The 15,063-nt window shown below is 40.2% G+C and overlaps 1 protein-coding gene across 1 annotated transcript in view; it reads left to right on the forward strand.

The window, feature by feature from the left end:
- il1rapl2 (interleukin 1 receptor accessory protein-like 2) overlaps window positions 1-15,063 on the forward strand; it is a 429,626-nt gene that overhangs the window by 359,626 nt on the left and 54,937 nt on the right. Inside the window, exon 7 of the mRNA XM_073487133.1 lies at window positions 6,510-6,584. Within this exon, the coding sequence (XP_073343234.1) occupies window positions 6,510-6,584 (75 nt within the window). The remainder of the gene's footprint in view (window positions 1-6,509; window positions 6,585-15,063) is intronic.

Below are 15,063 nucleotides of genomic sequence, written 5' to 3' on the forward strand. Positions count from 1 at the left end.
TACAAAACTTCTCTCAAATTAGATTGGAAACCTCTACCTCTGTGACAAAACAAGTCCAATGTGTCAAAGGTCAGATGAGACAGATAGTGTTTGGTGCTTTCACCGAACAGAAAGCAGCAAAGGTCAAAACTAAGTGATCCAGAAAATGCCGAGGCCATTCCTTTGCAGCACAAAACATTATAGGCCACAGAGCAGGAAGAATTAACATCATGCTGAGAAAATGGCAATATAATCATGACTGTTGTTTTAAATGTTACCAAATGTCTTCTTGTGTTATAATGTAAGAGGAAAGTTTCCTATGCTGTGATTCATACTGTCATCAGATTTCTACATGGTATGGAAGAAAAGGTCAGCAAACTGCTCATTCCATCTGTTAAGATAAAAGACAGTGTTTGTGTAAATCTACTTGAATCTAGCAGATCAGGACCATTCAGACAACGCCAAAGTGTTCTTAAATTGCAGAAAAGTTACTCAAGTGACTTTGAAATGTTCTGAACTTTCTGGCACTCAAATCACAAGTTTATATCTGATGACACACATGCACACACACTCAGACACATCTCTAGGTTCAAGAAAATGCTATATATATATATATATCTGCTGTAATTTTAGCACTGAACAAACTTTGACTACTCCGTCTAAGGTCTGCACTGCACTACCTAACTGGAAAAGGTCAAATCTCATTTGAAACCCAAAGAGCATATGAAGCAGCACTGCACTGAGACACCTGTAGTTTGAGTCTTTGTAATGTGGTGTTGGTAATTAGTATGTCTGTTCAGTTTACACAATTAGGATGTCGATCACTTGAGGTTTGAGTTGTTTCATATTAACAAAAACAGTGTATTTTGGCACATAGGGTATGTGTTGTGGGCAGTGGCTACAACCGATTACCACAATGTAAAACAAAAAAAACTGAAATTACCAGCCCATTCTCACTCCCAGCACATATGTAAATTGCAAAATTCAAGTTAGTAAATTAACCCAAAGTATGGTCTTTTTCTAAACCTAATCGTTTTTGTGCTTAAACCTTACCAAACTGTGACCATTTCACAACTTTAATCACAGTCCAAAAGTCTTAATATCTCATAAAACGTGAATTGTTTGTCAGCAAGCTTTTTTATGAATGTCTGACTGGGCGATGCATAATACGTATTATTTTTAAATTGACTGCAGAGCTCTTCACATCCAAAACTGACACTAGAGGGGTAGGTAGAGTGTCATAGATTGAAGGTTGAGGCCACTGACTAAGCTGCTGTATTTGACAAGTTGGGAGTGAGAACGTGTGGCAGTCGTGTTCCACTTTTGGTAATTGGGCCACAGTTCTTGGCCTCCAAAGAGTCCCTTATTCCAAGGTGGCCCTATGTAACACTGTACCCACTTCATTTATATATTTTCATATTATCCAAGAGTTTCCTGGGAAGTCACTAGGGAGGTTACTGGGGAAACGATTATGGGTGATACATCCGTTGCTCGACCGAAGTAACATAAATAAAAACCATATCATAATAATTGACCCAAAGGTGGCACATTCAAGGCTTTAGAAGTGTTAGAAATAATAAAGAAATAATAATAATGTTACTAGCATATACTAGTCCTAAAATCTCAGACATGTCAACATAGATTTTCATGAAGAATAATACGCTGCACCTATTGCTCGAAGAACAAGGATAAGTGTTCCGTTACCGTGGAAAACACTGGTTCCATTTAAGTGAAAGGACACGCTGGAAGTCGCACCCAAAATTCGAGCATGGTTTTTGTGGGGCCTCTGAATACGGACATGCTAGAAAATAGTTGCCTGTTTCCAAATCCAGCACAGCAACATTAGCATTTCTTCACAATGCTCATGAGCCAGCAGCTAACGTTCTCTACCTGCTGTTTGATGCTTGGCAGGTAGTTTACAATGGGTTTATCAAACCTTTTACGCTATTGCTGGAAATCACACTGATGAGATCACCACCACGGTCAAACAGTTGCACCCTGTAAAACAAAAACAATGAGCTGAAAGACGCTAAAAAAGCTACACAGAGCTGAGGAAAACTGCATAGTTTGGTGATAACTCTCTGTGAGCTCATCGATGTGTCATTCTTAGTTTGTTATTGTTACAACATTGATTACAGCAGCTTAACATTGATTCTGTAATTGTCTCATTTTAGTTAGTCAGGAGTACACAAAGAAATCAGCCTATTTTCTGTACTTTATTGAAAGGTACCTTGCTTTTTGTGGAATTTTCAATCTCCTTTTCCATCTGTACATATCTTCTTCCCAGCATCCATTCAATCATCACACAATCACACATTCAGTTGTTTTCAAATCAAGAGTTGTTGTCTTGTCGCATGCAGATGTTTTTGTCTCAAATCAAGCTGGGGTTTGCAGTGTTCAGTTCCTTGGATTTGATAGAAAACATGAAGACATGTAAAAGGGACATGATTTCATTCTTGTGCTACTTCCTGTGAATCATTACTTCCTGGAATTGTTTGGTTGAAATCACCCAATTCATATAACGGACCGGCACTGTCTTCACACACATGTAGGAGTTGACATGCACACACATTTCCACTTCAACAGTACACTGTAATTTTCAGAACAGGCATGCATTATGAAACGTTCAAAGAACTCAAATGCTCGTGTGTGTGCGTGCATCTGTGTAAGTGTCTGTGAGGCTGTGCGCTACAAGTAAACAGCAACCCCATCATTATCATCTATCCACCACAAACCTTTTGATATTCAGATTTTTATTCAGGTTAACACAGACCCCAAACACTCACATTTTCCTTCTCCTCCTCCTGGCTTTTGTGAGTCAATGGCATGTTGTTGGTTGGTGCATCTGGCTTTGTGACAGATCTTTGGTAAATTTGAAGCCAGTAGTGCTGTGTTTAACTACAAGACGGTTGGACAAAGTGTCCAATAAGGGCCAAATGATACAATATGGCGCTGTATACAGAAGTAATGGTATCATTAGAATGTTGCTGTAGAGATATTCTGAAAATCAGAATGAACAATTCACCACATGGTCCTGCAGACTTGAGAGTAGGCTTAGTTAGGTGTGTCGCTTGATAAAGACACAGACGCAAATAGGAGAGACGCATTGCACCACTACTTAATCACTACTGACATAGCTCCTACTGTGTCTCCTTCTCACTTTGACACAGGCAAGTTCACAATGACTTCACAGAATAGCAGGAAGGTGCAGGCAAATGCACGTGTGTGCACCCAATCAAAATTACAATCAACTGAACCGTGTTTGTTCTGTTATGTTGTTATTAGACATATAATGCTCATGATCAGGCTCATATTTTATTTTTGGGTTAAACTGGAAGAGGTTTGCATGCTTAAATGCTTATAAAAACACATTAGTTTTGTTTTTCAGTCATACTGCCTGCAGCACTGTATTCCCCCTCTGTCTGAAACGTTCTGTTTTAGTTTCTGTCTCTTTAAGGCCCCCCTACCTAAATACCCAGTCTGCTCTGATTGGTCAGATCACACACACCTGAGCCAACATCACTCGCCATGTCTCCAGGGGGCTCTGTCTTGTTTTGAGCTGCCAGGTAGCTTCACTTCTACTGTGAATATAGGCATATATCATGCAAATGTGTGACACGGTGACATAGTTTGATGTCACAAAGTCAGGGAATTAAAGGCGAGACTACTGAGGAGGCGTTTCAGGCACTTCAGGACCAGTGTTTTCAGTGGGAGAGAGGAGCTGCCGTTGGTGCAAACTTTGGGCTTTTTAAGACCTTTTACATGAGCAAGAACCTATTTTATACACTGAAGGAAAGTAAAAAAACGCATAGCATAGTAGCTCCTCCAAAGCACAGAATATATATTTTTTAATAAAATAAGCTTGAACTGGTTGAAAGCGAAGGAAATGACACATTTCCACATCTGCAGTATGGTTATCTTCTTAGTAGTCAAATCACATATCTTCACTTTTACTTTGAAAGACAGCAATAACTAAAGTCCTACTATACATAGTGACAGGAATACTATGACAAAGCAGAGAGCAAAAGGGTGGGAATAGAGGACAGAACAGGAGAGGAGTAGGTCTAGGTGAAGGGTTGTCTCATTAATCTCACATGGGTGCAGTGATCCAGATTCAGAATGCAAATGAAACTATCTGTCTTATCTGAGAGACCGTGATGGGATGGAATGATAGAGGGATTGACGGGGTTATTGGGAAAAAAAGCTGAAATGAAAGCTGGAAAAGAAAAAAAACTGTTTATCCACGGAAGTTCTGTTGAAAGTCAGAGTAATGAAACAGTTTTAGGTGTGGAAGAACCTCCGTACACTGTATTCACTTACCTTTGCAATGAACACTGAGCTTTGGTTGATAGTGTCAGACAAATATAGGGAATGTCATAACAAGTAGACCTTAATATTTTAAAAGAGAACTGTGGGGGATTCATCAATATCAGGACATAGAGTACCTTCCATGCGACGTATGTGTGTATTTTCACAAGCATTGTGCCCTTTATCTTGTTGCTTGAGCATGTCTCCCCTCCACACAACTGAAATTAAATTCACTTTCAAATGGACCTTCTTCACATATTGCAACTCTACAACCAATGTGACTAATCTCTGATGATTATGAAAGGATCATTTAGGCAAGCGGATTAAAAAGACCAAAGCTAAGTCAGCAGCTGTGCTATGAGCTAAATGCTCAACATCAGCATGCTAACATGCTCACAGTGACAAAACAGACACAATGATGCTTATCAAGTAGAAATATATACACTGGTCATAATCTTAGTTTAGCACATTGGCATGTTATACATGCTAATTGCCACTAAAGACAAAATATAGCCAAACCTGATGGGAATGTCATTAGTTCTGCAGGTATTTGGTCGTAAAGCCCCCCCAAATTTTTACTGAATCATGATCCAATCATCCGTTTTCTTGCCCTTATCTGGGGTTGGGACACTGTTGCAGCAGGCCAAAGCAGGGTATCCCAGACATCACTCTCCCCAGCAACACTTTCAAGCTCCTTCAGGGGCATCCCAAGGTGTTTGCAGGCCACATGAGATATGTTATTCCTCCAGCAAGTTCTTGGTCCACCCTGGGGTCTCCTCCCAGTTTGACTTGCCCGGAAAATGTCCAAAGGGAGGCAACCAGGAGGCATCCTTATCAGATGCCCAAACCATGTTTGCTAGCTCCTTTGGACACTGAGGAGCAGCAGCTCTACTCACAGCTCCCTCCAGACCAATCTCCAAGGTAGACCCAAGCTACCAAACAGGGGAAACTCATTTCGGTCATTTGTGTCCATGATCTCATTCCTTTGGTCACTACCCAAAGCTCATGACCATAGGCAAGAGTTGGAATGTAGATCCACTGTTCGATCGAAACGCTTTGCCTTTGGCTCAATTCTCTCTTGACAACAATGGTCAGCTTACTGCTAATGCCGCGCCAAAACGCCTGTTCATTTTCCCATTTCATACCTGATGATGATGCTAGATGAAAATCAAGAGGTCACTAAAGCTGCATATAATTGGCTGTACTACATGTCATGGCAATCTATGCAATAGATATTTCAACCAGGAACCAACTTGTGGACGAACTGACCAACACACCAACATTGCGGAGAATTCTAGAGCCACACTACTAACTAGTATGACTAAAATAAACACAGTAAATGTCTTGCTGTTGAAGTCAAAGCCCATTTTGTATCCATCCAATCACATTAGTTCTTTGACAGTGTCAGCTCATTGGTTAAAAGACTATTTTGTGTTGTTGGAATAGCAGGAATACTCATCTTCACTACTTCTTCCTTATAATAATGATCATCGGTTGATCCATAGAATTTGGTTGACACCAGAAATCAGCTTCTCAATTCTTATAGCACATATTGTAACACAGCCTGTAAAGAAGAATGGTTATACTGAAACATGTCAGAGGATTGTTAGACACGTGGAGGTGGTGAGGGGGATGTACAGCTGAGAGCCTTTGTGTTCAGTTTGAGTCCAGTGAGGTGAAATTAAGAGGTGCTCCAGGTTGAAGCAGATATTGTCAGGTGGTCATCAGTGTTGTAAGTCAGTCAACCTTGTCTGCAAAGAGACATGAGGTGAGATAAGCCATGCATTGAGCTGGCTGAAGCAGCACCTCAGAGTTGTGATGTAATTGAGCTCCATTCTCTTTATATTTGGCTTTGTGATGCTGCAGAGCAGTGTTCAATTGGTAGACCAAAGGCCAGCACTCTCCCTTGACCTTTCCTTACAAAATAATGTACTGTGGAGCTCTACAGCTACATCGCAACTGTTATTAAGGCTAACCTAAATGTCAGATCTAACTTCCTGTGTGTTTTCTGTTCTTTACATGCTTTATGTGTCAGCCTCCAACTCTCTCACCCTTCTCATTTTTTCTCTACCACTGTCTGTCTTTGCACTGCCTCTTCATGTGCTTTTGTCCAATTGACAGAAGTGCTGGTACATTAAACCTCCTTTATTGACAAACCGAGTATTGCTGCAGTGAATGAATTAAATATCCAATGTTCTTACTTTTGCCTCTCTTTTTCTCAGCTCTGCAGACCACTCAGCCTCCCAAGGTCCTTTATCCCCCAGAGAGACAAGACACAGTGATAGAAATCACGCCTGGTAAGGACCAACAGCTCTTCTCTATATCTTTATTCTCAGGTTAAAGTGGTAATCCTTAAGGTCTTTATAAATCATTTTATCAAGGCTGTTGCAAAGTGCTCATTTCTGTGGCGTTTCTTCATGGTGTGACATGTCTGTGCCCTATTGGGGCACTACTGCTGCCACTTCGCTATCTGCTTTGTCACAACAGAGATGGTCAGCTCAAGTGCTACTCCAGCGTGACCTTCAGGCATAAATGAAAACTGCAGCTGGAATTTTACTTGATGCATGTGATTAACGGGAGCCATGCTATATATGCCTTCAGTTTTGATTTATACCTCACTTGGATTTCACCTGCTGATCACACCACCTAAATAGATGTATTGTTTATGATCAGGTTGTATCATGCTTTGTACATTATTGTTCATGATATTCTTCAAGATGGCACCCTTTCTTTGTCTGTCACTGTGTATGCCAACTATACATGTGTCCCCCTAGTGCACACTTTAAACGCAACACTGACATCAGTTTGTAAAGCTGTTTGCAAACGTGTCAATGAACAAGTTGCCTATGTTGTACATCTAGCAATCATTTGAGGTTGTTTCCACCCGCCAGAAAACAATTTCAAATTTAAAATATTGTGGTTTACAGATGCTGTAGCTATAATATAAAGCTACAATATAAAACACTGGATAGCGTGTTTCAAGGTGTTGCCACATTCATTCCAACTCATCTTGAACATGCTGAAAATGTTTTTTTCACTTCAGCATTGTCAGGCCTTTAGATCAGGTTCATCAGAGTCCTTCTCTGGCTGAGCCAGCTGACTTCATTTACCTCCGCCAAGGAAGTTATATTTACACCTGTCTCAGTTTGTTTGTTGGTTGGGTGGGTGGCTGGTCATCAGGATTACACAAGAACTACAGAACAGATTTCCATGAAACTAGGATGTCTCAGCCCAGCATAGACCCAATTAACTTTTAGTGGATCCGGATAAAGGGACGGATCCAGGAATTGGTCTCACTTTCTTTAACATTGCAAGTCAGGGTAAGCTTAAATGATGGTCAAGCAGGTATAGGTGGTATAAATTTAGAGTCGTACAGGGCTGTTGAGTTTGATATTGGATTGGATTTAAGGGGACTTTTGGGCCTTGGCAAAGTACCATCTTTCTGACTTTTGTAATGATTATTTATAGAAAATGCCAGAATCACCTCACCACCTGTTGTTTCTGGGGGTTTGATAGTAATATTGTACTTTGTAGCCTTGTAGGGAAACGGTATCCGTCAGATCAGAGGCCCTGGAGCTGGTGAAAATCTGACAACTTGGGTCAAACCATTGAAAGATGGTGCCTCTGTAAGCACTAGACCACTCTGCTTGCTATCAGCCTGTGCACTACTCATTCCTGTCCAGCTGCGTTTTTGTTCTTTTATCTCCTCTAGTCAGCGATTAACAGTGACTCATACACTCAATCCAATTTACTTTTTGCTAAAACATTTACAGAGCCCGCTACAGCGCTCTCTTATCTACTGATGAGAACTGGCAGGAAAAAAGCATGACATTTTCAAATGTAGTCTTTTCACTTTGATTTGTCTTCACTGGGTGATTTTCAGATTGAGAGTACAGGATGTGTAGATTGGCAACTTACATCACCCTCAAAAATGTTATTTTAGCTGTGTTAGCACAGGCATGAAAGCAGGAGGAAATCAGGAATGTGAAAAAATGCCTATAAGCTTTTTTGATGAAGAAATCTGAGAAAGAAATGAGGAGATGGGAAGTTAAAAATTGAAGGCATCTCGTTAGGATTTCCTTGTGTACCCAAAGCGTGTGTTGTGTTGTGCTGCGGGTTGGTGCTGCTTTCTTGCCAGCTGTGTGTGTGTTCAAGTGCATACATGCGTGCTTACATGTGTGTCTCATGCTGTGCAGCGCTCTCTCTGACAATGTTAGTACTGTAGGCAGAAGATGTGTTTGGATGTGTGTACGAGTGTGTGTTTGTGCGTTGTGTGTTTCCATTAACTCCAGATTGATGTAGCAACAAATAGGCCCTAAGGCCTCTGTACACTGATTGCAGCAGGGACACCTTTTAATGCCCCCCCCCCCCCCCCCCCCCCTTTTTTTTTTTTGATGGCTGCACAGTAAGACACACATGCACACTGTATACACACTCTCTCTCTCACACACACACACAGTCAGTGTGACCCTGCAGTACATTTTTAATTATCATCTTGTTTTAACCTGGGGCAGATTTACATCAGCAACCACAGTTATGTTGTTCATTTTCCTCCTACATCCTTTCCCCCTCTCTCCTCGCCTCTCTTCCTCTTCTCTACATTCACTTGTTCTTTTTTCTTCTCCTCTCCATCCCTTCATCCTTCCTTTCTTTGTTAACTGTTGGTTCCTTTGCCTTCTCTTCCTTTTCTCTTTTCCTTTGTTTAATTCACATTTGTTTTTCTTTTCCTCTCTGCCTCCTGTCTTGTCCTTCCTCCCTCTCCTCTGCTTTTCTCATTATTCTGTAATGCTGTGGGTTATAAACACAATTCATTATGCCCGTCGTTATTATTATACTGATGTGGGCTACTGGCAATAGACAAACAAAATGAGTTATAATTAAAGATTGATTGATGATGGAAGTATAAAAATGTAAAAAAAAAAAAAAAAAAAGTAGATTATAATAGAAAGAGTAATGAGGTTTGAGGAGTTATTTGCACATCTCCTGATAAATAAAAGCCCTACGTTGTGAGTGTAGGTGTGTATAATATCAGTACCACGCACAGCCTGCAAATGGCTCTGAATGAATATATGATGTAAATGTCAGAAGCATTTATTGGAAGGCTTACTGTGTTTTTAACTAGGCAATAACTTAGTATTGGTGTCACAGGTCCGCTCTTGGGGTAACAGGAGTATATTGCTCATTCTGCATAAAAAAACATGGTCGGAGTTCATATCTCTTCAGACATTTTCTGATATTATTGTATTTGATTAAACTTATCCTGAGCATTCATATCCTGTCTTCAGTCAGGGTTATATATGAAGCCAACCCAATCGCCAGAATAAATGTCGGCAAAGTAAGTTTCTGCAAAACCACAGTTAAGTTAAAACTTTGAGTTTCTTTAGGTTCAGTTTAAACATTTTCTCTTGTCATAATACTGTGCCCATGCTCTGGTTAGGTTTAGGCACAAAAAGCACTTGGTTAGGATTCGGAAAGCATCATGTTTTGGCTTAAAATACCTGTTTTTGTTGCCACAAACACGGCTGGAAATTGTCCCAAGGTCTCCTTAAAAATATCCAGTGGTGTCACATTTACAAATGCTGAAACGCAAACTGTGGTCACTGGCTTGGCAACCTAATCGCTTCTAATTCCAAAACCGTCCCCTCCACTGCCCGACATGAGAGTCAAGTAACAAACATGTAATGTGAACATGATATGACACGTTTCCAGACAGGTCAATATGATACATAGCCTATGACAAATTTCTGTAAAAAATTCTTTTTTAAGAGTTGTAATATGAGTTAAATTATGAAAATATGAGTGTGGATTGAAAATAAAAGTGACCAGTAACGTTACTTGATTGATCCAAAGAAGAAAACTTTTTTTTTTGTCTGCCATATTTAACTCATTTATTAGTCAAATCTTAAACAATGAATTGCTATTTTTTCTTAATGTCAGCCACAAGAATAAAACTGACGGAAGAGAGTGAAAATTAATGTGAATATAAAACCAGTATGATGAAAATGCACATCATAAACTGGGGCATGTAAATTGTGAAATGGCTTGATAAATTACACACAATTTGATTTAATAACTGGTAAAGTAAAATGTTCCTTTCATTCATCACAAGCTCAACAAATTGCTAAGTTTCATCATTTACCATCAGTGATTTGTCTTCCCAATGATCTCAGGCCTAAATGTCTGTCATATTTAAAGCCAGTGAGGCTGAGCTAATGCTCGACTGTCGCTTGTTTCTCTCATTTATCCCTCCAATCCAAAAACTATTCCAATGTTTAACTCCAGGCTGCATCTACTCCCCAATTTGGACTCTATGTAGAAAACTTGAAAGAAATGGTTTGAAACTTTGACTAATGAGTCAAAAAAAAAAAGACAAAGTTGTGACTTTAAGCAAAACTCACATGTGATTCATGACTGCTGACTGCACTGACTCATAGGTGGACTGCAATCATGCCCTCAGTCAAGATCTGCTGATAGATCTGTTTAAAATTAGAAAGACTTTTGTAATAAGTGAATCTGTGGTTATATTCATGCTGGATTTATCATGTCATGAACCTTCTGATGTTGTAGAGGTAGTGTGGGTATAAGGACAGACCATCTGTTGACTCATCAGCATAGATATTGTACAGCGGGTCACTCTCTATGCTCCAATATTTCTTGGCTGGACGCAGGGACTTTGAGTAGTCTTGTAATCACTGCAAGGTTGCTAGGCAACAGCAATTGAAGTAAAGAAGAAATACAGTAGCAGATGTATTATCATCCAAATATACTAAAAGTATCAGAAGTAAGAGTGTGTATTCTGCAGAATAGCACATTTGAGAATAATGTATATTACTGGATTATGATTATTGATGCATTATGTGTAAACACATATTGCAGCTGGTAAGTGTGGGGCTGATTTCAATTGATTTATTCATATTTTATTTACAGTATATTACTTTACATATCGCTGGATGGCTTGTAAAAAATAAAAAAGTATAATATTTTCCTCTGAACCCTTGTGGAGTAGAAAATGAAGTGGCAGAAAGTGGACCTACTCAAGCAAACTAAGTCAGTAGCCAGTATGATTCAAAAAATGAACTAACATTATCAACAAAGTGTGAAGAAACAACAGTTTTGAAGTTACATCAAAGACGTCTATGTATTGTGTGCAGCGATGTCGTCTGAAGTTAGCATGCTAACCAGCTAGCCCTGACCGGAAGAGGCCAAGGTCTGCTCGCCCCCATAGTTTCAGCAGGCAGATATACAGTATGTGCTACATAGTCTAATAAGTAAACAAGATAAAATTCATAAAATGTCAAGAAAGGAGATATTTTTAAATGTTTGAATTTTCCTTACTAAACAGAAAAATACATTTGCGACTTCCTCATGGTCAGAGGTTGCAGTCCAGGCAGAGTGTCAGCTATAGGGCCTCTTAGCTCCACTGCTAACTGAGCTACTTGTTAACAGCTGTATAGGTAAGTATAGTAAGCAGCAGGTAGCGGTTATGCTGCCCCCTATTGTTTTGGAGCTACCTTTGAATTCTGTCCATTTCTCACAAATTACACTCTGAAAGGAACAAATAATGAATAAGCACATATGTAGTGGCTTTATACACTACAGCCATGATCCCCATATACACTGTGCAGGTGACCTTGTCGTGGAATAACTTTTTAATAGTAATAAAATAAAAAATAGGGAGACAAGTCTTCTTGCCCTTGATTCTTTATTTATTTATCTTTTATATTTTTGCTAGTTTTTTGGCTTATCCTTCCTCCTTAATTATATTCCACCAGTGAGGTCTTCCCCTAGTTCCCTAGTTTCGCTATCTCTGACATGTGTATGTGGTTTTATCAGTAATGAACATAACAAAAATAAAAGGAATGTATGTATGTGCATGTAATATAATGTAATGTGACCTGTGATCAATAAAGCTATGATATAGATTATGCACTACATAATTCCCCCTTTCGAGACATAATATGTCTTGAACAAATTAGATACCCAAAATCCAGAATATATATTTCTAGATCAGGGTGTACCCATGACCATACAAGGAAAGTATATAGTGAGAATATAGACATAATCGTGGTAAGCAGTAACGCCCAGCACACCCAAACTGACTAAACTACACTGATTCTGAGGTAGTGTGCGTGTGCATACTGTGTGACTGCGTGAACTCTACCTGGCAGGCGAAGCTATTAGACCTCAGCTGTCCGTGTTCACTGGCTGGCGACACGTTAGTCATCTGGGAGATTAAATAAATAGCCTTCATGGAAATCACCTCAGCACACACAGGTGCACACACACAAAGAGGCACGAGCACGTTGCAGATGTGGGCATTACACAGATTACGTAGCCTCATGGAAATCAAGGGCGCACACACACAGCAAGAAAAAAACTATGCAGCTAGCCGTTGTATTAGCTGGCTCTGCCTGGACTGCCTGGAGTAGTTGGAGATGCAATTTGTCTTGTACATGTTCAACCATAGCATTAAGTCTGCTGGGGGGAGTGATGTGCTGATCGATTACAGGCTCCTCGGTGTCCAAACTAGTGGAGAGTGCAGAGTTGACGCTCTCTGCAATGTCTTTGCCAACCAAATTGTCTGACAATTATTTTGAGCTGACAGACCGGACTGGGTCCGAAACGCCCAGAGCGTCAGCGAAAGTCTGAGTTAGTCCGTCGGTAACATTGTACATATCTGGAGTGGGACTGTCCAAAGTCACATCTTCATGTCTCTTAAGAACAGTATCGATGCCACATGGCTCCTGTGTATGAGTTGTGTCCTGTGTTTTTGTTGCACACACACACACACACACACACACACACAGCAGTATTAGGTGCCACAGTGAGAGGTGTGCTGTGAAAGGCAGAGTGAGATAAGGAGGCAGGCTTTCTGTCTTTTCCTCTTTCTCCCCTCTTGTCTTTCTTTCTCCGTCTGTCTTCTTCCCCCTTCACGTTTATCTCTCTATGTCTGTCTCCCCCGGCCCCTGCGTGGTGTCTGCCTCTATCTCACTTTCCTTCCATCTGTCCGTCTCCCCTCCGCCACTCTCTATATCTCTGTCCTTTTGTCTTTCTTCCTCAACTCATTCAGTCCCTTCATTCATGTGCCTTAAAATGGTGATGCGTCATGTTATTATTCCCTTTCAGACTGTCACAGAGCGATAACGTGAGGTGGGAGGGGTGCACCGTGCAACAAAGGTCTTTATATTTCAGATTTTCATTTCATTCGTGAGAGAGAGAGAGAGAGTGAGAGAGAGAGAGAGAGAGAGGTTGTGCCTGCAGTTGTTAGTCATCCTCCGCCATGTAATTCAGAAGCTGAATAATGTAGCACAATGGCACAAAAGTGTCAAATTATCTACAATAATATTACACAATGTAATAATTTATTTTTGCTTGCCCTGTTAAGGGTGATAAAAAGCTTGTCTCTGTAATAAAAGCTGAAAAGTGGTACTTAGAAATAAATGAAAATAAGTGAGAAGGTCAAACATGGATTAAAAAGGATAGAGAAACAGTGCAAAATAAGTGGGGAAGAAAAAGAAATAATGAGGATGGATGAGAGGAATACAGTGGAGTGGGAAAGGAGGGAAAGAGGTTTTTTTTTCAATTATACAAAATATTTAAAATGAAGAAGGAAGGAAAATTCAAGAGTGATGGATGGAGAGAACTGAGAGCAAAGAAGGGAAGGACAGAACAGGGAGGGAACTGAGGGATAAAGGAAGGACAGATGGAAGAATGACAAGAAAAAAGGGTGATCAGAACAGGAAACGGAAGTCTCACGTTGTCTCAGGTAGTATTGCTGCTGAGTGTGAACTCCTAGAGCAGAACTGCTAACATTAGCCTTAACTCTTAATAGCCGTGGTTCTCAAAGTTGAGTCAGAGACCCTAAGGGATCTCGAGGGGGTTTATGAGGGTATAACTATTTTAGTCATGGGTTTCATACACTTTCTTTAATAAAATATCTAAAAGCAAAATTTTCATCAGCTGGGGGACCTTGTGTAAGTAAAGGGGTCCTTCATTCAGAAAGACCCAATAATGTTAGCAACATTAGATAGCGTTAGCAACGTTAACTAGTGCACAAACTGGCAACCACTTGATTCGAACAACAGCGGTGGTATGAGGTGAATCCAATGGAAGGGGGAAGATGGAACGCCACATGTTTTTTTTAAAATATATCTATGACCCGACAAACTTAAATGACCTAGTTCCTAAAATAAATGATTCTTGGTCAGTTGAACATGGTCAGGTAGTTAGCTAGACATGCTGACATTTGCAGATTATGATGATTGTTTTGTAAAGGCTTGGGGAAAAAAAGACAACACCCTCCAGACTCTTTGAATGATGAGGATCACTCTTCAGCATGTGGACAAATCCAAAGCTCGACAGGTCTGCAGTGCTTGTTACAGTTACTGAAGTGTGAGTAGACATTGGTCTACTCACACGCTCTGGTGAGGGTTTTAGCAAATGGTTAATTAACAAGAAATAGACAAGAGGGTACAATCGAAAAGAATGAAAGACAGGAAGGAGGGAAGTGACTTGGTATAAGAAAAGAAGAGACAAGGAAGAAGTAAAAAAGGGCTGAATTAGGAGGGGAGGTAGAAAGTAAGGAGGGAGAGCGTTGTGGGAGTGTTTGAGTTGCCTCTTTATCACTGTCAACACACATACACAGTGTTTCTGTCTTCATCACTCTCCATTCACAAAACATCACACCGCATAAAGCAGTACAGGGTGTTTAGCCTTTCTGTCAGTGGAGTAATGTGCAAACTCACACACACACGCACACACACATGGCGATGCCTC

This window comes from Pagrus major, chromosome 18 (assembly GCF_040436345.1).
Source record: "Pagrus major chromosome 18, Pma_NU_1.0".
Classification (NCBI taxonomy): Eukaryota; Metazoa; Chordata; class Actinopteri; order Spariformes; family Sparidae; genus Pagrus; species Pagrus major.